Raw genomic sequence first — 23077 nt, 5'->3', positions numbered from 1 at the left:
AGTGTTTCATGAAAGGACAAAACATATTGAAGTTGATTGTCATTTCATTCGAGAGAAATTACTTGATGGAGTCATCAAGACATCTCATGTACCGTCTGCAGATCAATTGGCTGATTTGTTTACCAAGAGTTTAGGGGGCTCTAGGGTGAAATACCTTTGTAACAAGTTGGGTGCTTATGATATATATGCTCCAACTTAAGGGGGAGTGTTAGGAGAATATTAGTATTCTTGTAGATAATATATTAGTAAGGGTATTCTTGTAAATAGTCGGTTAGGTTTGTACTCCTATAAATACTAGTTGGTCACTCATAATACAGTGACTAGATGTTTTCCTCCCAAGATACCTGTTGACACAAATGAAGAGCTTTATTTTATGTTTGATGTTAAGCTTCCATAGAGTGTTCCACATCTGTCTGCCTTGTTGGCTTCCTTCTGTGAGACTTGGACCAGCTGCACCTATTTCTTCCTTCTCTGCACTAGTACTCTCTTCCATGAGCTGACTGTGTATGTCCCTCCTGCATTGTGTTGCCAATAATAACTGTCTTTCCTCCCTGTCAAACTTAAGGGAATGTTCACGATCTTCTCTGCATCACTTTGATTGAAGGATTTAAAAATGGTGTTCCTGTTCCATCTTTTATGACTGATTAACTGATGCACCATCTTTAAGTCACTGTTTAGAGGTCTAGGGGAAGTAGGCTTACCAGAAGTTGATCCAGGGATCCATTTATATTCCCAGATGCTTGTACGTCTCCCGTTGCCAATTCTTCTGATCAAACCTTTATCAATTAAGCTTTTGGCTCCTAGTAGACCTTGCCATATCTAGGATGCATTCTTGTGAGGCTTGCATTTTAAGATAGAATCATTGGGGAAGTATTTTGCTCTCAGCACTTTGCTGATTAGGAGGTTTGGTTTGGTAAGTATCCTCCAAATCTGCTTACCCAAAATGCTTTATTGAAAGTTTCTAGATCCTTGAATCCCAACCCTCCTTCATTTCTCTTTATTAACATTTTCCTCCAAGACAGCCAATGCATTTTGTTTTTATCATTTGTTTCTTGGAGGGAGAGAGAATGACACGAGGAAAAGCGTGTAGAAAGAGCAAAATATTAATTTTTAAATCATGCACATGGGTCAAATTTGAAAATTCACCAAAACCTCCCAATTTATTAGGAATTGAAAACTCCAAATTTTAATGATTCATTCCAAAATTTTGAATCCAAGACCTATGACCCAAAATATTGGATTTTTTCCAATTCCTGATTCCAATCCTCTCTTACGAAGTGACTGGCATACGTACTTTGCCAACAAGCGCGAAGTCTTTTTTTTTTTTTTTTTTGGAAGCCTTAGAATACATTTTTTTGTTTTGAATTCAAATCTTCCTTTCCTCTCTCTGCTCCAGTTTCTTAAATTCCATACTTGAATCTTTTTTTTCTTTTTAAAAAAGAAGCACAAAGCCCTGTCATACTCCTGGCTTTGCAGCTCAATTTAAGGCAATCTTCAAGGATTCCGTAATCCAGCATCATCAGTGGGAATAAAGCAAGTTCTAATTCTGAAACAAGGAAACGAACCAAAATTTTCTTTTCTTCATTTCGTTTCTTTTAAACGAAGCAATGAACCCAAGTCAAACCCGAAGCTTTATTATCAACAGCAATCTATCCAGAAAGAAAAATGTTAGAATAAAAACGAAAAATCATTTTTTGCAGGATTTCCATGAAAACAATGGAAAAGAATTAGATTACTCTCCATGGAAAAATGAGCATTCCGGCATCATTACAACTACAACACGGCACAACAGACCAAGAATGACTAAAACTACAACTCTGTACACGGCTAATTCTACTGCAAGGAAAACAAATCAGCATACATTTTTCTCACATTATCGTAATATCTGTATCGTTAATTAAGGTTAGTTGGAGTTTCGGCCGGTGGGGTTGGGGCTCCACAACCTCCATATGAATCTTCACTGTTTGAAGAACGCCATAGTGAACACTATTGTCACTTTTTCTAACCCTCTGCTGCTGTTCATCAACCAACCATTCTCCCTCCTTGCTCAAATGAACTGGCCCTTCAATACCGTACCTGCAACATAATTGGGAAAGGATTCTCAAACTAAGCAACCTGAAACTATTTCCACGAGAGGTCTGCTACTTCCCTTTTTTTATGTGGACTCCAGTCAAACAAACAAATTGCTCTAATTTTGCATTTTAATAATAATAAAAAAAGAACTCATTGTTAAATAATTAATCAAATTCAAATTTCACCATGTCGGGACAGTTTTATCATAAATGCCACAGTAGGGACAGAGGATTGGGTTTTGGAAGCTCAGATCAGAAGTTTAGCCAATCAATTAAAAGAGCTAAAGTCGTGAAATTTTATGATTGCCCTGTACTGATGAAAGCAAACTAAAATACAGGAGATGCACATTATGTAAATTAAAGTGCAAGGAAACAAAACATACTTGGGCACAAAAACTATGAAACCATTTGCTCGTATTTTCACTATTCTGGCCTCAGTATCTGTCGGCCTGCATCAGTAGAATAACAAAATTACATATGTGAGAGAGAGAGAGCATGCGGTAGCTTGGATAGGGAGAAGAAAGCAGAGGGGGAGAAAAAGACTCCTCAAAAATAAAATACTTGCCTATTCCTGAAATATATGAGAGTATGAAGCTCAACTGAGGCCCGACCAGCCATTTGTGCATTCCTATGCCGATAATTTAGATCTGTTTGAAATAGGCACTAGTCAAAATTTTTACCAGAATCTAATACAATATGCAAATGTCAAAACTAAGTCTAAGAACCCATTTACAGTAGTAAGTTTCAGAACCAAATTTGATGAACATAAGTCGAACACATTCGAGGAATAAGAAATGCAAACTGATTCAAGCAAGATGACAATGAATGTGATGAGACTTTCACAATGGCAAGGGACATATCATTATTTATCAATTTTATTAATCGAAGTTAAAAGCAAGAGGAACCCAATAAGGCTGCTTCAATCATCAATGAAGCTTCAAAATACCACATTTTGTTGACTTCGAGAATGTCACACCATTTTTCTAGTGGACAGAAGTATATGGACATCCAGAGTCTGCTAGACAGTGTAGTTTCTACAGTGACATGGCCACATGATTAAATATTCGAAATTCTTTAACTCATATTATTTGTTTCCCCACTCAGTTCTGTTACTTATCCACACAAGAAAAATATCCATGCATATTGGAAAACAAAATCCTGAATGAAAAGAGAAGAGCCAAGCATTGCTTTGAAGAAAGATTCAATGGAACTCTTCAGCAATATTCAGCTAATAATGAAACAAAAATGAAGTCGTAGCTACGTTATGTCAAACAGTACATAAACCCCACCAACTTTTCTATTTGAAAAGTTTATGCAAGTGAAAAAAATGCGAAGAGTAAATAGTGCTAATAAGGAGCAGAAACAAATATCCAGCTAAGTGAATCAAAACTCCATATTACAAGACCACCAGCAAAGCTTCGACCATGAAACTGTTAATTCTTTGATTGAAAGGAAACCCAATTGAACAACTCAATCAATCAAGATGTATTACATGCACTTCAGCAACCTTATGTAAGTGATAGTCAAACAGCATGTACAAAGAGAACAAGTCATGAAGGTGTAAGTGATGTGATTCTTACTGTCAGAAACACTTGTAAGCTGAGCTTTGTCCTGCAGTACATCAGGAAGCCTATATATTCCCAAGGATGCAGCAAGCAACCTGTGTACAATCACATCTACAACAGAGAAAAATACCATAAGGTTCAGTCATTAGCTTTCACGAGTTGATCAAAGATCACAAAGGACTTGTATTACCTGCATATCTTCTAATGGGAGAGGTGAAATGAGTGTACAGAGGTGCCGCAAGACCATAGTGATAAAATTCTGGAGGACTGAGCTCTCCACTACAAAAGTAGACTGCCTGAATTTGAAGAACATAAATTTGATAAAGAATGACTGAAGCTTCTCATAGCACAATATTTAAATGAAAATAAACTATTTATAGAAATGGAAGTACCTGGGACATGCATCTAGTTGCCAGAATACGAATCAGCTTATTAAAGTAAGGGTCACCACCCTGGAGAAAAAAGAACAGTCACCTGGTGTTATTTATCATTCAAGAAAAATAAGCAAAGAAAGTGACATTTATATAAGACTTACACATTGACATGCATGCAATGGCAGAGATCCTAGGAAGTAAAAAGAAGCAAAGCGAAGAGACATAGAGTTCAGATTTATAATACCATTACTACCTCATTTAAGGACAATTGCCAGCTATTAAAAAGCTAACAGTCACCTGGTGTTATTTATCATTCAAGAAAAATAAGCAAAGAAAGTGACATTTATATAAGACTTACACATTGACATGCATGCAAAGGCAGAGATCCTAGGAAGTAAAAAGAAGCAAAGCGAAGAGACATAGAGTTCAGATTTATAATACCATTACTACCTCATTTAAGGACAATTGCCAGCTATTAAAAAGCTAGAGAGATGAATCACTCACTTAAAAGCAGATTCTCCAATTATATGCAAAGTTGTACCCCTAAACACATGGATCTAAGATGCATTAAAACCCTTCTAACTATATTGATGCCAGCCAGACTCCATGTGGCTGTTCAAAACCCACCCAGAGACGTGAAGATGTGCATGGATTTTAGATGCAAAAGGTATTTCTAGCTTGTTTCATCATTCTTTCACTAATAGTTTCATTGGAACTACTTCCTTCTGAATCAAGAGGGACTTAATTACAGATATTATGTTACACTAGAAATTAAAGATGATGCTAGAGAAAGAAGGAAATTAATTAATTGTCAAAGTCAGTGTCTTCAAACAAGCACAAGCTCATGTAACATATGCATCACATTTTAAAGTAGTAGCAAGTTGGGGAAAAAATGACAAACAGAAACCACGCGCCAAAGAATTCATGAAAGCAAACAAATTTATAATTGCAAAAAACAAAAGTAAGAAAAATCCAATCCTTTTCTGACCACAGCACTATCAAGCGAATCAGCAAGTGCTTTTGAGGATGACACATCCAATTGGAGACCAACAGCTGAAGCTGTTCGAATTAAAGGTTCAAGCATCTCTTTTGTAGGGGTAGGATGTCGTCTGCAAATGTTATAGTTGCAATAGATTAATAATATGAAAATCAACAGAACAGCCTAAGCAACTAGTATTTAGACTTCACTATCTCACTAACTATATAAAAAGGAAAATACATGCACCAATGAAATCCTTCTGAAAGCATAATTGGGATAATTTACTGCTCAAGACAGTAAAGAACTGCACAGCCACACCTACAGATAGATCTCAAACACGACAATAAGACATAGTGATGCATGTCACCCTTGGACTGACAGCAGGGTAATTAACAGAATGCAGCCAGAAGAAGGGGAGATTAATGAGAAGGTAGACTGAGATCAGCATACTATTCTCCTGTCAGTCAAAAATATTGGATATTGTCCTGAGTATTAGCAGTTTGTCCGGTTAATTAATCCAATTCCATTAGCTTTTTATTTCTTAATAATCAGTAAGTCAGTTGCCGACCCATATTACAATTTCTGAGAATGCTGCATCCCAGAAAATCCATCTTATCAGCATGCTTAATTAAAAGTCCAGTTGTCCATAATACACACTTTTTTTTTGGGGGAGAGAGAGAGAGAGTAACCAAAGCATGTTTTGTTGAAATTAATGGAAAATGAATCTCAATTTCATTCCAAAAGGTAAGTAAAAGACAGTAGTATTACAAAAAGTAATTCTGTCAGTGTTAGAATTTGCAACAAAGAACAACTAAAAAGAATATATACTGTACCTCAGTAATGAGCACAGGGGAAAATGTTTGAGAATTTTTTCAGCAACTGAAACATTAGCTGCAAGCATAAACTCCTCAACCATTTGATTTGCTTCTCTTATTTGATACATTCCTAAAACAAGGTTAATGCAAAATATAACTATGATTCTGGCCGAACAACAGGATAGTGAATATTCATAAGCCAATGACAAGTAAATGACCACGTCCAGTAAAACATTTATGAACATCTACTATCTCTTATACAAGATTACAGCAAACAAGTCAAAAATGGTGATTGGGGGAGGGGTGATCATTAACTTTTACTTTTCTTGTCCTATAATGGTGTGATGATGGTAATAGATGTTATATGCTAGTTTATTTGAATTTCAAGGTCACATCTCAAGATGGCAATGTCAACAAGCCAAACATAAAACCCACACTAAGTAATCTTTGCTCAACCTTGCAAACTTCTAAACAGGAATCATAGAAGAGGTGTTGGCAACATTGGTCCAACACTAACTTCAGCAGTTTGGACACTAAAATGAATTTCTGCCCAATCTAGACATTGCTATCTGCTTGTCAAGAGGTCAAGAGCACTTCTTAATTGCAGGTTCTAAAGGTATAGATTGTAAACACAAATACAAGAGCATGGACATACCAATATCAAGGGGATCATGAGTTTCAGTATCAATTTGAAATTTGACTTCAGCAGAAGCAAGAGTAAGCGCCCCTCTATCAATACGTCTCTGCCTCATGATCTGCAAAATTCAAGATGTAGTCCACAATAATAAACGCACATACCCAAATGTGGGGATGAGGAAAATGAATGAAACGACTAGTGCCAATACCTTCGCTAAAGCATTCATATTTCGCAAATCAGTAGTTAATGGATCCACCAGTCGACTGCAGATAAAGAATAAAAAATATTTGTGATATTAAAGAGGAGGTTAGTTAAGAAAGGTAATAGTACAATAAGTAACATAAACAATAACCCCAATATCCAACATGTTATATAAACATCACAGCTCATTATTCAAGCAACATAGTCCAATTTTTCCTTGAAAAACATCATTTATGATTCAAAGCAAATATCACAATAATGCTGAAACAAACTAGTAATATGGTACTTTCAGAGATAGGTCTGTCCTTAAGTTCAAGAAAACAATTTGCAATAGAAGTAAAATATAGGAGCACCTGTCATCCATCCTTGCTTGAGCTTCAACGTATGACAAAGCTGCACATGATTTTATTGCACTTTTTGTGTACTTCGTGGAAATAATCTCTGCTTGAGGAGTCATTTCCTGAAAGGGAGAAGTGTTTAACATGTTATATGATGTGTTAAAGAAAAAAGTCCCTGTAGACAGTGTAGTGACACGTATTTATTTACTAGACAAGATAAATTCAACAAACTGAGAACCATGACAACTCATTAAATTGCACATTTTGACTGTAAAATCTTTGCTATTGCTTGCCAAAATGAAACTGTAGCTTATTAATAACTGCTTCCAAAAACCAAAAAAGAATGTAACTGTTATGGAAATTGAAGTGGCTATTAAAATACTCCTCTTCTGGGTCTGTTCATGACCTAGTATCATTGACCTGGCAATATCTGAGTGACAGCATAAGCTTCTGCTAGTATGATTGAGTAAACAACACAGGAAGAAATTGGACTTATAACCACTTCTTCAGGAAAAAATTAGCTTAAAAATGACATCTGATAAAACAATGCCCACAATCACGGAGCAAACACTTAAAACAACTAAATCCCATCATAAGTGGTCAATGTCAAGATACAGCATACTGGGAGTATTACCATGTTAAGTACAACAGGTGGATAAACTCTATATAGTACCACGTTTGCACTTTCATGCCACTTGCCAAAGTGGGGATTCCAGAAAATTTTTCGACTGGAAAATCAGGAAAAAGGATAGCAGAAATTTGATCATGTACAGAGGAACAATTTACCCAAATCACAGAGAAGGCTAATCTCTCAACATCAGCTCGGAGTGAACATATATCTGCAAAATCAACAAAAACTTATACTGTCTATTGCATAGACGAAAATCAGCAAAATCTTCATAAATCTATGGTGCATTTTTTTTTTCAAATGCAAAGCAAGTATCACCTTCTGTTAGGGGTTTAGGGAGCATGTCAATTCGGCGCTCAACAAGGTAGACTGAGGTACCCCTTTTTGCAGCCTCATCATCAAGTGGTGTTCCAGAGTGAACAAAGTTTGTGACATCAGCAATATTTGATATGTTGTTAAAGAATAAAATTGACACGAGCACTACTCATGGTAGCTCATTATTTCTTTTGCAGAATCCAACACACCTAAAACATCACCCCCTGCTCCTCCCCCCCCCCGGCGCCCCGCCCCCAACAAAACCCGACTTACCATCCAGGGAAGACTAGGGAAAAGTCAGTAACGAGTAATGTAAGGTGACACAGGAAAAGGACAAATGTAACTCAAAGGATATGAACTCCCACTTCAAAATTTCCATCAGGAAGAGCTGTACAGTGCAATGCATCATCAATATCCTTGCATCCTGCACCAGATGAAAATAAGAATGTCAGCTAAAACTAGAAATACACAACAAAGCTATCCTAATGCACCATGATAAGCATAAGAAAGGTGTTAATGAACAACTAGAAAAAAAAAAAAAGAAATAATAAAACAGAAATTGAAGAAAAATTTCAGAAATATAAATGGAACTACATACCTGGAGGGTCCACACTAAATACACGGAGTTGTCGCAAATCCTGCCTGATAGGATTGGCAAGATCTTCACTAGACGCAGACCAAGGCAACGCTGGCAAGCATGCTAAAACTTGAGAGGAAAATGGTTTGAATTCTACATCATTCTCTAACAGCACAACCTGAAACACATGATAAGAGAATATAGTTGTTACACATAAATTGTGATGAATCAATATGTTATACCCAGCTGTTTTGGCTTAAGCATCTCAAGCTCATATAAAGAACACAGATGACTAGAAAGTTCAGTATGACAAGTATAAAGGAGAAAAATCATGTATAACTACAATAGATGGAAAACAAACACCATGAAGATACAGAGCTAATGCAAAACTCTGTTTCAGAACTGTAAGTGTAACAATGACATAGCCACGTACCTCACTTTCAGTATCTCTGTCCCCTATTACTCCTATTGTCCTCACATAATGACCAGATGGGTATCGAGACAAAATATCCCATTTATCAACAGCAACAACGATCCTCTTGTCCAAAAGGTTCCCCAGCTGACGCGTTTGTACACGGATTTTAGGAATTCTACGGTCTTTAGATACAAATAAAGCATGGGCAACACCACCACTGCCTGCTGGCATAGGCATTGGCTCCACCGAACCACAATATCTGCAGATAATCGATTTCTGAATAAGATTTGTTTAGCCTTCGAATTAGAGCATGAAGATTTTCTTCTTATGGTGTAAATCAATTCTGCAAAAAGCTAAGCATATCAAGCTGATGGTTGAGATGCAATATGCAAGGAATTTATGGTTGAAATGAGTGTAAAATTGGTGATATTCCTACACTCCATTGCAATCCCTAGGAAATAGTGTTATGCCTGCCAGACCACTATAGAATCCGTATTGTATATAATAAAGTTGTTTGCAACTTTAAGACTGTACTATCCTAAGCAGTAGTTCAAATGAATGAATCTCCAATCACTACGAACAGTAATTTGCAGACCAAAAGCCCAATGAGAGAAGAGCAATACATTAAGGTAGTTGGCAAAAACCCACACAACATTTTCATCTGTACGAGTTTTCTGTAAGTACTTTAAAATTGAACAGTATCTAGAGACTTGCAATGCAAGGAGTCTAATACTTTAAGAAGACTCTCTTTTGAAATTGAAAGTAAAACCCATCAAGATAGTAATTTAGTAAATCATATATAGATAAGAGGTAAGAGGGGAGTGAAACAATGAGTGCCAACCAAATTTAACGAAAAATAACATCATGCAGGTAATTAGCATTCAATAACAAACGTATTTAACTTACGAATGCCAGTTCCGTTTTATAATACCAACAACACGTCCACAAGGACGGGATGGCACAGAACCTGAGACCCCAGCTGATCCTTGCACAAGATTTGTGGCTCTAGGAGCATCATCGGAACTACTTGGGGGTAGATGAACGTCTTCCTCATCATCCTCTGCAAAAAAAAATTAACTAAACACATAGCTTCAACACAAATTCCCACACACATACACAGGTTTCTCCTTTCTCGCAGAGGACATCATTGAAAAACAATGCGAGGAAAAGGGTGAGAACCACACAGACAGGGATGGATGAATCAAATGAAGCAGATAAAGAAACAAAGGATATGTTAAGTTGATTGTAAACTAAATGTAGAACTAGCTAGAATAATGACAGAGTAGGAAGGAATTTGGATCCCACTGAACAAAGTTGGTTGGAACAACAGCATAAATATAGATACAAAACTGCCTGTATACTTGATATTAAGAAATGCCAAATATCTATAACATACTAATCCTTCCAAAGAGAAGTGCTTCTTCCATTTAGATCATAATTTTCAGCAGCTTCGAAGCCAAACAATTTCATGTATTCTGGCAAACAATTCAGACCTAAAGAATCACTTAGTGCTCAGGACACGGAAGCGGAGCAAGGGCAACAGAGTTATTCGTATTGGTTTCGTCCATGTACTTTCGCCCACGTATCTGGATGATACTCCTCAACAGCTTCAAAGTCAAAAAGTTTCTAGTATTCTGGCAAACAATTTAAACTTAAAGAATCACTTAGTGCTCAGGACCAAGAAGCGGTGCAGGGGCAACAGATTTATTTTTATTCGTATCATTAAGCATATTTACATCCACATACTTCTTCCATCCACAAGAAGAGTATTTGCGCAACTAATTGGATGTCAGATAAAACAAATAGTAAAGGAGTACTTATCATGCATGTATGTGGGGATCTTCAACTTATAAGCTTAGTCAATAGTGTCCCTGGAGGTAATGAAGAACAAATCCTTAACTTATTGGTAAGAAAAGTAACTGCCTTCATCCTGTATCAAGATACTACACTCATCTTAACCACCTTACCTCCAAAATCCAATGATAAGTGAATGAACAAAGAATTTGCTCCTCTGCTTCCCTCTAGACAGTGTTCGGATAACATCAAAATAAAAGGAAAGCAAAGGAAAATTTTCTTTCCTTTTTGTTTGACTTGTAAGAAAGTTTTGGACTAGTTTTTCAACACCAAAGCACTACTTTTGTAGTTTGTGTCATCAATAACCAGATAACGCCCTCAAAGAAAAGAGAACAAGTAAAAACCTTCATTAGTTATTGCTATGGATGCCTCCTCTTGCCATTGATCTTGAGGCAAAAGTTCCACAGCCACAACATCCCCATCAAAAGCTCGATTCATATTTGCACGCCCATAGATAATTATTTCATCACCAATGCTTTCACTTCCAACGTACGCTTCAAATGGATTGTAACGGTTAACACGAAGTTTTCCTTGATGATATATCCCTCGAAGCAAGCCAGAAGTAATCTCTGACATGGGCTTGTGCTGCACAATAATTAAATAACAAGTAAATGCAGTAATAGACAGAAGATTGTTTATCAGAGTACAAGTAAACAAGATATTCAAAGTATACCTCAGTGTAGATGACTTTTCTCTTTGAAGGTCTCAGATCCTCCACATCTTCCATGTTAACATCCTCAGATGAAGGCTGAACAATCAGGTCTAGCAACTCTGGCTGGCCAAGTGTCTTCACGTATGATTCAACTGAAAAGCAGCTAGACATTATTAATCAAATATTGGGCCACAGGATGTCCAGTATGATAAATTGACATTGAGAATGAAGTACTATACATAAAATGATGGCTCAGCAGTAGCTAAAGAACAGCTACATCAACACTTTTAGTATCAATGACCATCAATAAAGTGGCAATGAAGACAAGGACAAAGATGATGACGAGATTATGCTATACCTGTATCTGCCAAAATTCCCTCCTCCAATGCTTTCCTTTTATTCTCCCGGTCATTTGTGAGTAGTAAGATACGAACAACATTACCGAGGTGACTCTGATACCAATGTGTTGCAACTCGGATTGCTGAAGTTTAATATTAGAGTCAAATTATTAGGACACCCATACATGGTCTTGAAATAAGTCATCTCTACTTGAGCACCAAATGTTTTTTAACATCTTATATTGACAGTTGTATGCTTTCATGTCTGTACAGCTACCATAACTGATAGAGTATTACAAACATGTCGGTGGTACATCCTAGTATTAGACTTCAAGACAATACAAAAAAATTTCTATGTAGTGCCAGTAAAATTGTTCGCGTGTATAGGAGGAGGGAAAAAAGAAAAAGACAAGAAAATTCCTGGTAACACCTCCCAATGATATCAACATGAGGTGCTAAATGAACAGTGAAGCATCTAAAACTAATTCGGTCTGAAAGATTAGGCAAGTGCTCATTCCCATTTGACTAATTAGTCACGGAGGTTTTGACCAAATTAAAAATTGAGAATGCTAGAAAACTAACATCCCATATGCTGATACTAATAAAGAAATAAGAATCTCGTATTAATGTGACCAAAAGAACTTTGGGCATCTTTCAAAGTTTTAAGTGTTTAATAACCTTAAAAGGTCAAGAAAAAACACTGCAAAAGAAACTGGAAACTTCCAATATAATTTTTTATGAACTAGGAAATGAGATCAAATGCAGACACATCAATTAAAGAACATACATGCAACTATCATCTTTTTCACTACTTCCGCATTTTAATAATCACAGGAGAGACTAGAGTATTTCTTTTATAATTTGGAGCAGCTGCATTCTGAAGTGTGATGTCACCAGAATCTCGCTTGAAGACAACCGTGGTAACATGCATGTGCAGAAATTTCACAAATATAGCATCTTCCGTAATCAGGTAAGCACTGTTAAACCCTTTATGTCCATTAAAAACTATAACAAGTGGTCTAGCATCCAATTCAAATAACAAGAAGTAATTTGTGAACCATTTAGAAGGAAGAAAAGTTGTAGTATTTGACACTCAACATTCATAGGCATGCAAATCCCAATACCCAATGCACAGCTGACTGAATCTTGCAACCCTGATAACATGATAAAGCACACATGTTTTCTGTTTGTGTAATGCAAAACAACAAACCTCTGTCATTCCGATCATTTGGAGTTTCACCAGCCATCTCTTTCACATATGTATCCCTTTGCAATCAAAAAGAGAAAACATGAATTAAAACCATGTAAAAGAAATACACTATCTACGTGACAAAGGACATTGTCAATGCTGCAACTTCAGAACTTATCATTGACTATTCTCAAAACTAGATTCACAGCACCATAGATGAAACCGAACTAATATGTTTATGATATAAAAGCTGATTACATTAAGAAGTCATTTGAGGGATCTAAAATCATCGAACTTTCGAAGGCAGCAATCTGTCAGTTGGTGAATCAACAAAACTCGGACATTTAAACAAATTCCTAAAGTTACATGTGAAAATATCTATGCGTAAGGGAAGCCTAGAGCCTACCAACTGTAGTGCAAACTATTATAGTCAGATGGATACTAATAAACATAATTTGAATACACATTGGGGCTTATGTATCTTCTGCACTTTACGTACACAAATAAATAAATACCTGTGGTGTTCATTGGAGAAAACAAAGAATTTCCTGGAAGAGTTACTGCAGAGAGCCCTAAGGCGATTATATATACCAATATTCTTATTCTTAACCTCTTGTAACACCACCGACAGCACAACCACATCATCAATCGCTGGATTCTCCAACAAATCAATCTAATGTTACAACAACCATCAACAACAAGAAAAAAAATCAACAACAGAAATAACTGTAGTATACTACGCAATCTCTTTTTAAGTATACATAACAAATATAAAAACAGGTTACGATTTACTTGATTAAGTACAACATTGGTGTCGAGAATGAGAAGTGTGGAGGCAGAGTCACTCAAGCGAGCACCGGAAACGTCACATACTTTGCAAAATGGCGCGCCGCAATATATATCATCTCTCAGATAGTGCTCCCTGACTTCCTGCAAGTGTAATTTTTATTCAAACTAAAAATATAAATTCAAGCTCACAAGCAAAAACCCTAGTTTTTTTTTCGCGTTTCCTTGACATTTACGACCTCAGCAGCTAAAATAGAAGAATCCTAAGATTGAGAAACAAATAATTTCGAAAGACATATAAAATTGAAGATTCAAGGGAAGGAGATTAAGAGACAGACCTTGCGAATTGCTCCTTGTCTAGTTTTTCGGACAAAGGTCTTGCTCTTAAGCATGATGAATTGATGAGGATTCCAGAATAGTTGTGGAGGTTTTTTGGGGGGTTTTTGCAGGGCTTGCCCACAAGCTGCAGCTGTGCCGGTTGATCTCGACGGACGGAATATTTTATAAATTTTTGCCGTTAAAAATTTTATGGAGCGGGATGGCAACGAAGCATGCAACAGGCACTGTTTTAGCCTTACAGGGGGCTTGGGCGATAGCCCAGATTAAAGTTGGGATGGATGGAGGCAAATCCAATTGGGTTAACGTATGAAACTCTGTTGGAAACGTATTAATATTTTCAAAGCAAGCCCATATCGTCTTGGGCTAAGAGTCATAGTTCTGATTTTAATAAGTGTTTTTTCTTAAAGTCTTATGTTGGTGAGTAATCTTTTTTTTTTTTCGTTGGACGCTTACTCCAAAAAATCCAAGTTTACTGGGAGAGAGGATTCAAATGAGTCAAGGGGGAATTTGGAAACTGAACCACCTGTGAAATTATTCCAAAAAATCATGGATTTAGAATCAGGTCAAGGGATTTGATCTATTAACTTACATCCATGAAGAATCTTAAATCTCTTTTGGTTACCAACTACTTTATGAGTAATTTGTTTTTGTTGATGAGTAATCGGTAAGCAACTTATGACTGTAAGATATGTCTTGATCCATGGTGGTAATTTATACTATGAGTCATGCCTTTGATCAATCGTGGTGATCAAAGTCGAAATCTAAATTTTTTTTTACCAAGAAAATGTTTTGTTGTATATAAAACTAATCATTCACAAATTTTTTTGTAAATAGAAGATTTTGAATTTGAGACCTCCTATTTATAATTCCTTTAATATTAACACTCAAACCAACCTTTCACTAAATCATTCACAATGGATGATGAGCATTAGTGCAATTATACTTGACATGATTAAACACAAATATTGCATATATGGTGTCGCATAGGGGCAGTATCGAGTCAAGTTGAAATCAAGTAGCACTATACTCAAGTTTAGCTTCGATCAATATCGATGCTGCTCGATCTTGAGTTTGAGCCCGAACAAGTACTTAATATTAAAGTCAAGCTCAACTTGAGATAGTCGTAATTAAATTGGAGTTTGACTCGAGATTTTTATTAAAACATGAATCCATGATAGTCATTTCACGATTAATATATATACATATTATATAAATAATATAGCTAAATTAGGCTTACTGAGCACTCGCGTGCCAAATGCTGATATTGAGATGCGATTCATTATACACACGGAATAACTCGAACTCAAATTAAAACTCGATCAAATCGAGTTCGAGCATAGCGTTTGATCACTCCCAAGTAGTTTGGCTTGCCAACACACCTCTAGTATCTTGTGCATTATTTTGTTTAATAATATAGCTAAATTAGGCTTACTGAGCACTCAAGTACCAAATGCTAATATTGAGACGCGATTCATTATACGCACGGAGTAACTCGAACTCAAATTAAAACTCTGTCAAATCGAGGTCGAGTATAGCGTTTGATCACTCCCAAGTAGTTTGGCTTGCCAGCACACCTCTAGTATCTTGTGCATTATTTTGTTTTTTGTAGTGTAAGAAATATATAACCCTCAACATTGGGAATCTTATCACCTCACTTAAAGATTGCATCTCGTTTCGTGACATGTGAAGTGAGTTAAAAAAAGAAAAAAGAAGGAAGGATGCCAATTGTGAAAAAGAAATCTTAGTTGACAATAGAGTTAAGAATACAAAACCTTACTAAAGCTTTACACATATGGACGTAGTTTTTTTTTTTCTTTCACTAGAAACACCAAATTGAATCAAGTTCACTTTTTAATTCCTTCAAAAATATCAACTTTTTATTTATCCGGAGGAAGAACTTTATATATAGTTCTATTTTTTTTCTTTGTTGAAATAATTCAGTAAGGTTTAACAGACTTGAAAACGTGAAGGGTATTTTTCAGCAAATTGTCCCGCAATAAAAGAAAAGTGAAAAAAGGAAAATATTATCCAATTGAAAGTTCAAATGCGTGATTTGAATGCAACCAATCAAAACGATTCAAGTCCTACTAATCGACGACAACCCACGATCAAAAGTTTGACTACATCAGTCTTAAGGAACAACTAGGCAGGCTGGGCAAGAGAACCACTGAATAGTCTGAATTCCACCACCACCACCACCTCCTCGACGTCGGACTCCGAGAAATCCATCGCGTTTAATGCTATTCTCGGAAGCTTGGAATATCCGTTTTCTTCCGCCTATCATTTTCCTTCCCGTAGATTTCCTCCTCCTTAATCTACCTCCTTGATTATTCCTCATAAATTATGTGAAGCTCTTGCCCCCGACGATATTTTGACCCGATTTGTTCTCTTTCAAGTTTTGACATCGCCGATGAAGTTCTCTTCAGTGCTTCTTCTGATTTGTTTTTTAGCATCGGTTTTCATTTTTTCTGGGTTCGCTGCCGATTCTTTGGACGCGTACAAAAGCATAACTGGGAGAAAAAATTTGAATGGGTTAAATCCACCCCGGACCCCAGGCAAACGGTCTCTATTGTCTGATTCCAAGTCAGTTTTTGTGCTAACTTTTTATTATTTCCGTATTTGTTTTTCCTTATTTATGTGAGCGTAGAATTATGTTGTTTTTTTTGTGAAATTGGCTGTCAAAATTTAAGTAGCTGATTCGACATTTTTAAACAAGCTTAAAGGAGTATTTTTGTTGTGATTAGCTTGTACATGTAGGCGTTGACAAGTCCCATCTTTTATTTATTGTTATGTTTTTGGCAATGGTAAATGAAATTAGAGCATGCTCCCATTAAAAAAAAAGAGTGGACTTGAATTGGTGGCAGGACCGTTATATTTTCTGCCAGAAAGTTAAAAAAATTTGGGGTTTTGGAATAACGCTTGAATTTCAGCTGAAAGAACCTGATGATTAAAGATAAAAAATTTTGGATTCCCCCCCCCCCCTCTCTCTTTATTGAGCTAAGTTTACTGCAAGAATGTGTCTTTTCAGAATGCATTGCATAATTGCTTATACCCCTTCTGATTCTTTGTTAGTTGCGTACTATTGCCTTAGTTGATTGGGTTAAGGCTGATGAGAAGATATTCTTTACATTCTGGAGAATATGGAGAAGGTTTATGTGCAAAATCTGATTTTGTGCTGTGCTGATTGAATGAAAGTCTTCTCTCACTGTGAACCATAGAATTCATGTGGATTTCATCTTTGATTAAATCAGGGAAGCTGATACTGCACTAGTCGCTGCTCTGGATGGGACAATTTTTCTGTTGGAGCTTGATTCTATGAAACCACTCTGGTCATTTGAATCAGGATCTGAAATTTATTCATCATATCAGGCTCCAGTGGATGAGGATAAAGAAAATACATCTGGATTAGGAAGCGATTACTACATTGATTTGGGGGATGACTGGGAATTATATGCTCATAACAGGCTTGGAAAACTGGTATGCTGTTACTATCACATTTCTAAGATTTTGTTTCGAAGACTTTGATGGATATGATGTTGAGTCTGATATTCTGTGTACATTCAATTATAGCACTTTCTCTAAAATGAAGTATCTCTGCACTCTGCTTTAAATTACTGCTTTTGTGTGAATACTAAATATGGTGAGCACATGTGGAGGTCGCAGATTTTGAATAATATATCTCTAAATCTTACTGTCGAGGAGTTAGCATTTCTTAGAGCCTATATAACATTTGATGACAGGGTCTGTAAGCAGTTTGTTTGGCTAGTATGCCTCAGGCATCCGCTAAGATAGTCTCATCACATGTTTTGTCTGCCAATGTGATTGATTTCGTACATGCCTCTTCTGTTCAGAATACATAGTTTAATAGTTTGGGTCAAAAACATTCTTTACACTACACTACTGTATACACAAATTTGATGCCTTAAGATTTTGTTTATAGTGGTTCACAGGTACTTCCTATTTGTAAGGTTTCCAATCTATTCTCAAAGATTAATTTCTCTAAAATCAGGTTTTGTGAGTGTTTGCCAAACTGGTCGCCTCTGTAGAGCTGTCTGAGTGATTCTGCTCTCATACTGTCTGATTCTGAGGTATCCATGTGAGTGGCATCTGGTTCTTAGTATAGGCTTGGTTCTCTCCATGAGAACACTTAATTCCTTAGTCCTAGTGTGTCGGTCATTGCTCAATGCTGTCCTTCGGAAGTAGTGTTGATACCAATCCTCTGGTATTACATCTGCTCATTTTTTCTATGTATTTCTCTATAATCATCTACCTTTATTGTAGTTGTTTTATAAGTCTTGACTTGTGCTTTCCAGAAACTCACAAAGACTCTTGAGGAGTACATCAGTTCAACACCTCAGATAGCTGAGGATGGTGGTATTGTACTTGGTTCCAAAAAAACCACCGCATTTCTTGTTGATGCCAAGACTGGAAGGCTAATCTACACGTATAGGACTCCTGAGTCTTCATGCCCAAAGCAGAACAACAGTGAGAATACCGTTATTCATAACAGCACTGTTGAAGGACTTGGACTTTCTCAATCTACAGACCTTAAGGCTGATGAGCTCCCCCTTTACATCACTAGAACAGATTATGCATTGACATCTTTTGCTCCAAACTCAAACAAAGTTCTGTGGAATATGACAGTGGCTGAAATCGGTGCTGCTTTTCTTTGTGAAGAAATGGAGAGGTCATTTGGCAGAGCTATCCTGAATTCAGGATTTTCTGAACCCGGGTTTAACATGCCATTGCCATGTCAATCTAGGGCTCTTGTATACCGCTTCCGCAATCATGACATGTTGGAACCCTTCCTTAGACGTGGTGGGCTTCCTGAGGCTCATTCTCCAGAAATAATGCTCCCAACATCAATACCAAAACCTATGCTACCTTCACAACCAAATGTTGACAAAGTTCTAGAGTTTCTTCCATCACAACAAAATGTTGGCAAATCTTTAGATTCTCATGACATCAGTGGTGAAGAATTTGTACTTTCTTTGCCTTCAGCGACAGAAGATGGTGAGATGCCGAATGTGCAAGAACTAAAAATTTCTCCTGGTGGTCGATTAAGTGTGGTCTTAGAAAGGATTGGTGCAATTTCTTCATTTCCTTTTGCTGTTACTGTTGGAATTGTGATTTATCATCTAGTTGCAAGAAAATTCATGTTGGTTGACAATCCCAGCAACACAAGTTCAGGAACTGTACCCTCAAAGAGGAAGAAGAGTAGAAAATCTGGAAAGAGTGGTAGCAGTGCAGAGAAAAAGGACATAGACACGCATCCGAATGGAGATAGTGCGAATATGCATGATGATGATGATAAGAATATGTGGTTGAACCTCTCTCAGCCAACTTTTAATATAGAGGGACGTAGAATTGGCAAATTATTTGTGACCACTAAAGAGATTGCAAAAGGGAGCAATGGTACTGTTGTCCTTGAGGGCATTTATGAAGGTCGTCCAGTTGCTGTGAAACGCCTTGTCAGGGCTCATCATGATATTGCCTTTAAAGAGATTCAGAATCTTATTGCATCAGATAGGCATCCAAACATAGTGCGGTGGTACGGAGTGGAACAAGACCAAGATTTTGTGTATCTAGCACTGGAGCGTTGTATTTGCAGCTTGGATGATCTTATTCACATGTTCTCAGACATTTCCGAAAATCTTGCTTTTAGCAAGAACTTGGATGTCGAGGATATGGCTAAGTACAGAATCCATTTGGACTCTGTGAAGGTTGTTATACAGGATCCCAAGTTGTGGAAGTCAAATGGCTACCCTTCTCCTATTTTGCTAAAATTATTGAGGTCAGTAAAAATGTTTAAAAGATACTTAAGGAATTTAGTCTGCAACTACTACAATCTCATGCTAGGAAGTAGGAATCCACATAATTGTGCCAACTGTTTGGACTATACTTGATGAGTCAATTCCACAACTTTGACCATTTTCCACTTTCATTTTTGATGTGCATGCCATTTATAGTCAATACAGCAGTCTTCCATTTCTATTGAATCAGTTTTAACGAGCTAATGGCACAAGTGATGTGTACAGAAAACAGTTCAAATATGCTCTGTGATGAGTTTTCTCTCGTCTTTTTGCTTTCTTTTCAAGAGAAAGAGAATAAGGCTTTTGTAGTTGAAAAAGGCTCGGCAATTGACATCTTTAATTATTTGACTCTTCTTAGGTGTTATATAATATGTCAATGCACTTCTATGTGTATCTTTTCTTACTGGCAACTTTTTGGAGCTTTAGTTTATATTTTTCTTTATTTTCATATATTTTTGTTTCTTTTTTTTTTTTGCTCTTTTTCTAAAATAATCCGGAAGACAGGGATGTGGTTTCTGGACTTGTACATCTACATGAATTAGGAATCATTCATAGAGATTTGAAGCCCCAAAATGTTTTGATAATCAAGGATAGATCTTTATGCGCAAAGCTCTCAGATATGGGTATTAGCAAACGTCTCACTGGGGATATGGCTTCCTTGGGTCAGCATGCTACAGGCAAGTAGTTGCACCTTACCTATTATGATGTAAATTTGCATGCAATCACACCTTCGACCGGTTATCTTGACTGCTAATCTTATTCTGGACAACTTGTGGATTGAGGCTCTATAGATCAGCATGTGATGTTGGTTCTTTAGATTTTTCTTTGGTGTAAGTGATTCACAACAAGGCTGTCATTGTGAATTAATGTGGCTATCCTTAAATTTCATTGCTTCAAGTATATTATCTGTGCATTTATTTGCTCATGTAATTAATATCTTGTTACAGGTTGTGGAAGTTCAGGATGGCAAGCACCCGAACAACTTCTTCTTGGACGTCAAACAAGAGCAGTTGATTTATTTAGTCTAGGTTGTGTTCTATTTTTCTGCATCACCGGTGGTAGACATCCATTTGGAAATCGTCTTGAACGTGATGTCAACATCACAAAGAACCAAGTTGACCTATTCTTGGTCGAACATATTCCTGAAGCAATGGATTTATTCTCCCATCTGTTAAATCCTAACGCAGAAATGAGGTAAGGGACATTGCTGCTGCAAGGCCTTACTGAATTGTTTTTTCCTCGGTAGAATGAAGTTTAGTTTGCCAACTGGAGTGGGTCCTCACAGGAAGGATGTCTAAGTAAAATGAAACAATATCATTCTTCCTAGTTTTAAAATATATTGTTGATTTAAGATATGAAAGGATATAAATTGATTTTATGGAAATGAAAACTGGAAGAGGAAATAAAGTTTATATTGTTCTTCACTGGAGCTTGTTCCACTTGAGGAAATGTAACCTTGCAAGCTGGTAATTGAGTCCGGTCAACCTTTCCAGTTGTTAAGGATTGGTCCTAGATTCATGCTTAGGATTATGTTTAACCAGTTGTCTATGATAGTCTATAGAATTGTAGGAAAACTTGCTTTCTAATCAAATTGGAAATCTATGCTTTGTTTCAAACTCATGAACAATTATTTTGAAGTATTCTAAGTATGGAATAGAGGCATTGTAGGGCAAGACAGCTGGAAAAAAGACAATTTATTTACATAGTGATTCAGTGATTTTGGTTGAGTTGGCCACTGACTCTGCGATTTGTAGGAAATCTATTTTATCCAATTTTTGGAACTTTTTTTAGATACTATCCTAACATTTCGGTTGCTGAATTATTTCTTTCTCTCTTGTTTTCTTCTTGTATTCAGACCAAAAGCAGTAGAGGTTCTAGCACATCCATTGTTTTGGAGTGCTGACCTGCGATTGTCATTTCTTCGTGATACAAGTGATAGGGTAGAACTGGAAGATAGGGAAACCGATTCTGAGCTATTAAAAGCAATAGAAGCTACTGCACCAATAGCTCTGGGTGGAAAATGGGATGAAAAATTGGAACCTGCATTCTTATATAATATTGGCTGCTACAGGCGGTATAAGTATGACAGTGTTCGTGACTTACTGCGGGTCATGCGTAACAAGTTGAATCATTATAGAGAGCTCCCCATGGAAATTCAGGTGCTTTTACATTTTAACTTTGCTAGGAATTTTTTAGTTAATTTTTATTAATTATATTCTGCTGGAAGTTCTTTTCTACCATCAGCACCTTTGGTAAAAAAGTGTTATTTGATCACAGAATTTAAAGTAGGTAGACTGATGAGCTGGACTTTGTTTAAAATGTGTAAGATAGGAGGTACAACATTGCATATCCCATGAGTATGCAAAGTTTCCTAGTAGTACAGATGTCATCCTGTACATCATTATTTGGATATTGCATCTATGATTGGGTGGCTATTATAACAATATCTTGTTCGCATCCTTGGCAGATACAATGTTTGATTGTATTCACCCGGATGATTGCACACAAAGATGATAATGCATTGTGCAAATACTACTTTCGAGAATAATGATGCAATTACAAATGTTTTAGCTGACCTGTGTGGTTCCTCTAGTACCCCAATAAAATTTTAAATTTAAAAAACACCCAAAAATCATCCGTTGAAGAGTGATCTAAATCTGCATCTATGTGGTAGTCATTGATGGAGCTAGTTAAACATACAAAGTGAAATTTATACATATAACATGCCAAAGATGTTTTTGCTTTAAGTTAATTGACACCTGAAGTGTTATTTTTTCCTTGTTCTGACTTGCATTTTCTCTTTATGGTGAATTTGATAATAACCTTGATGTTCTTTGCAGGAGATTTTGGGGTCAGTACCAGAAGGTTATGACGAGTATTTTGCTAGTCGATTTCCTAAACTATTGATTGAAGTATACAGAGTGATGAGCATGTATTGCAAAGAAGAAGAATGTTTTATCAAGTACTTCAAATGCAGTATGCAGTAATTTGTGACAGACAATAACCCAGTTATGGTCTAGTTTTTTAACACTCTGCTGTAATATGATGCGTGTAAATATGATTAAACGAAATATATACACGATAACTATGTAAATATTACTACTATCAGGTTATATAATTAATGATGTTGACCTAATTTCATTGCTTTCTCTCTTTTTTTTTTTTCCTTGACTGATTTTTCTTTAAACTT

The 23077-nt window shown here is 36.5% G+C and overlaps 2 protein-coding genes across 4 annotated transcripts; one reads left to right on the top strand and one right to left on the bottom strand.

Moving 5' to 3' along the window:
• Window positions 1-1708: 1708 nt before the first annotated feature.
• LOC113701866 (exosome complex exonuclease RRP44 homolog A) lies at window positions 1709-14363 on the bottom strand. 2 transcript variants are annotated; one of them, XM_027222726.2, is made up of 24 exons: window positions 14074-14363; window positions 13757-13879; window positions 13465-13622; window positions 12971-13026; window positions 11781-11903; window positions 11444-11574; window positions 11115-11355; window positions 9823-9976; window positions 8935-9175; window positions 8523-8679; window positions 8280-8348; window positions 7928-8053; window positions 7768-7820; window positions 6997-7103; window positions 6651-6705; window positions 6461-6560; window positions 5824-5935; window positions 5000-5120; window positions 4030-4089; window positions 3828-3933; window positions 3653-3748; window positions 2638-2719; window positions 2456-2521; window positions 1709-2076 (listed from the first exon to the last, which is right to left on the bottom strand). In XM_027222726.2, exons 1-24 carry the CDS (start codon window positions 14125-14127, stop codon window positions 1869-1871), a joined length of 2799 nt encoding a protein of 932 aa, XP_027078527.1. In that variant the 5' UTR covers window positions 14128-14363; the 3' UTR covers window positions 1709-1868. The 2 variants fall into 2 exon arrangements, with proteins under 2 accessions (XP_027078527.1, XP_027078526.1); XM_027222725.2 differs by having other exon boundaries at window positions 13742-13879; window positions 14074-14362.
• A 1793-nt stretch (window positions 14364-16156) lies between these two features.
• Window positions 16157-23023, top strand: LOC113701858 (serine/threonine-protein kinase/endoribonuclease IRE1a-like). Of its 2 annotated transcripts, none has more exons than XM_027222717.2 (7): window positions 16157-16636; window positions 17326-17551; window positions 18388-19868; window positions 20392-20564; window positions 20835-21081; window positions 21743-22046; window positions 22728-23023. In XM_027222717.2, the coding sequence occupies exons 1-7, from the start codon at window positions 16485-16487 to the stop codon at window positions 22872-22874; spliced, it is 2730 nt and encodes a 909-aa protein (XP_027078518.1). In that variant the 5' UTR covers window positions 16157-16484; the 3' UTR covers window positions 22875-23023. The 2 variants fall into 2 exon arrangements, with proteins under 2 accessions (XP_027078518.1, XP_027078517.1); XM_027222716.2 differs by having other exon boundaries at window positions 16157-16657.
• Window positions 23024-23077: the final 54 nt, after the last annotated feature.

Source organism: Coffea arabica, chromosome 7e (assembly GCF_036785885.1).
Source record: "Coffea arabica cultivar ET-39 chromosome 7e, Coffea Arabica ET-39 HiFi, whole genome shotgun sequence".
Classification (NCBI taxonomy): Eukaryota; Viridiplantae; Streptophyta; class Magnoliopsida; order Gentianales; family Rubiaceae; genus Coffea; species Coffea arabica.
The sequence above is the reverse complement of the archived record's forward strand: the minus strand, read 5'-3'. Positions and strand labels throughout refer to the sequence as shown.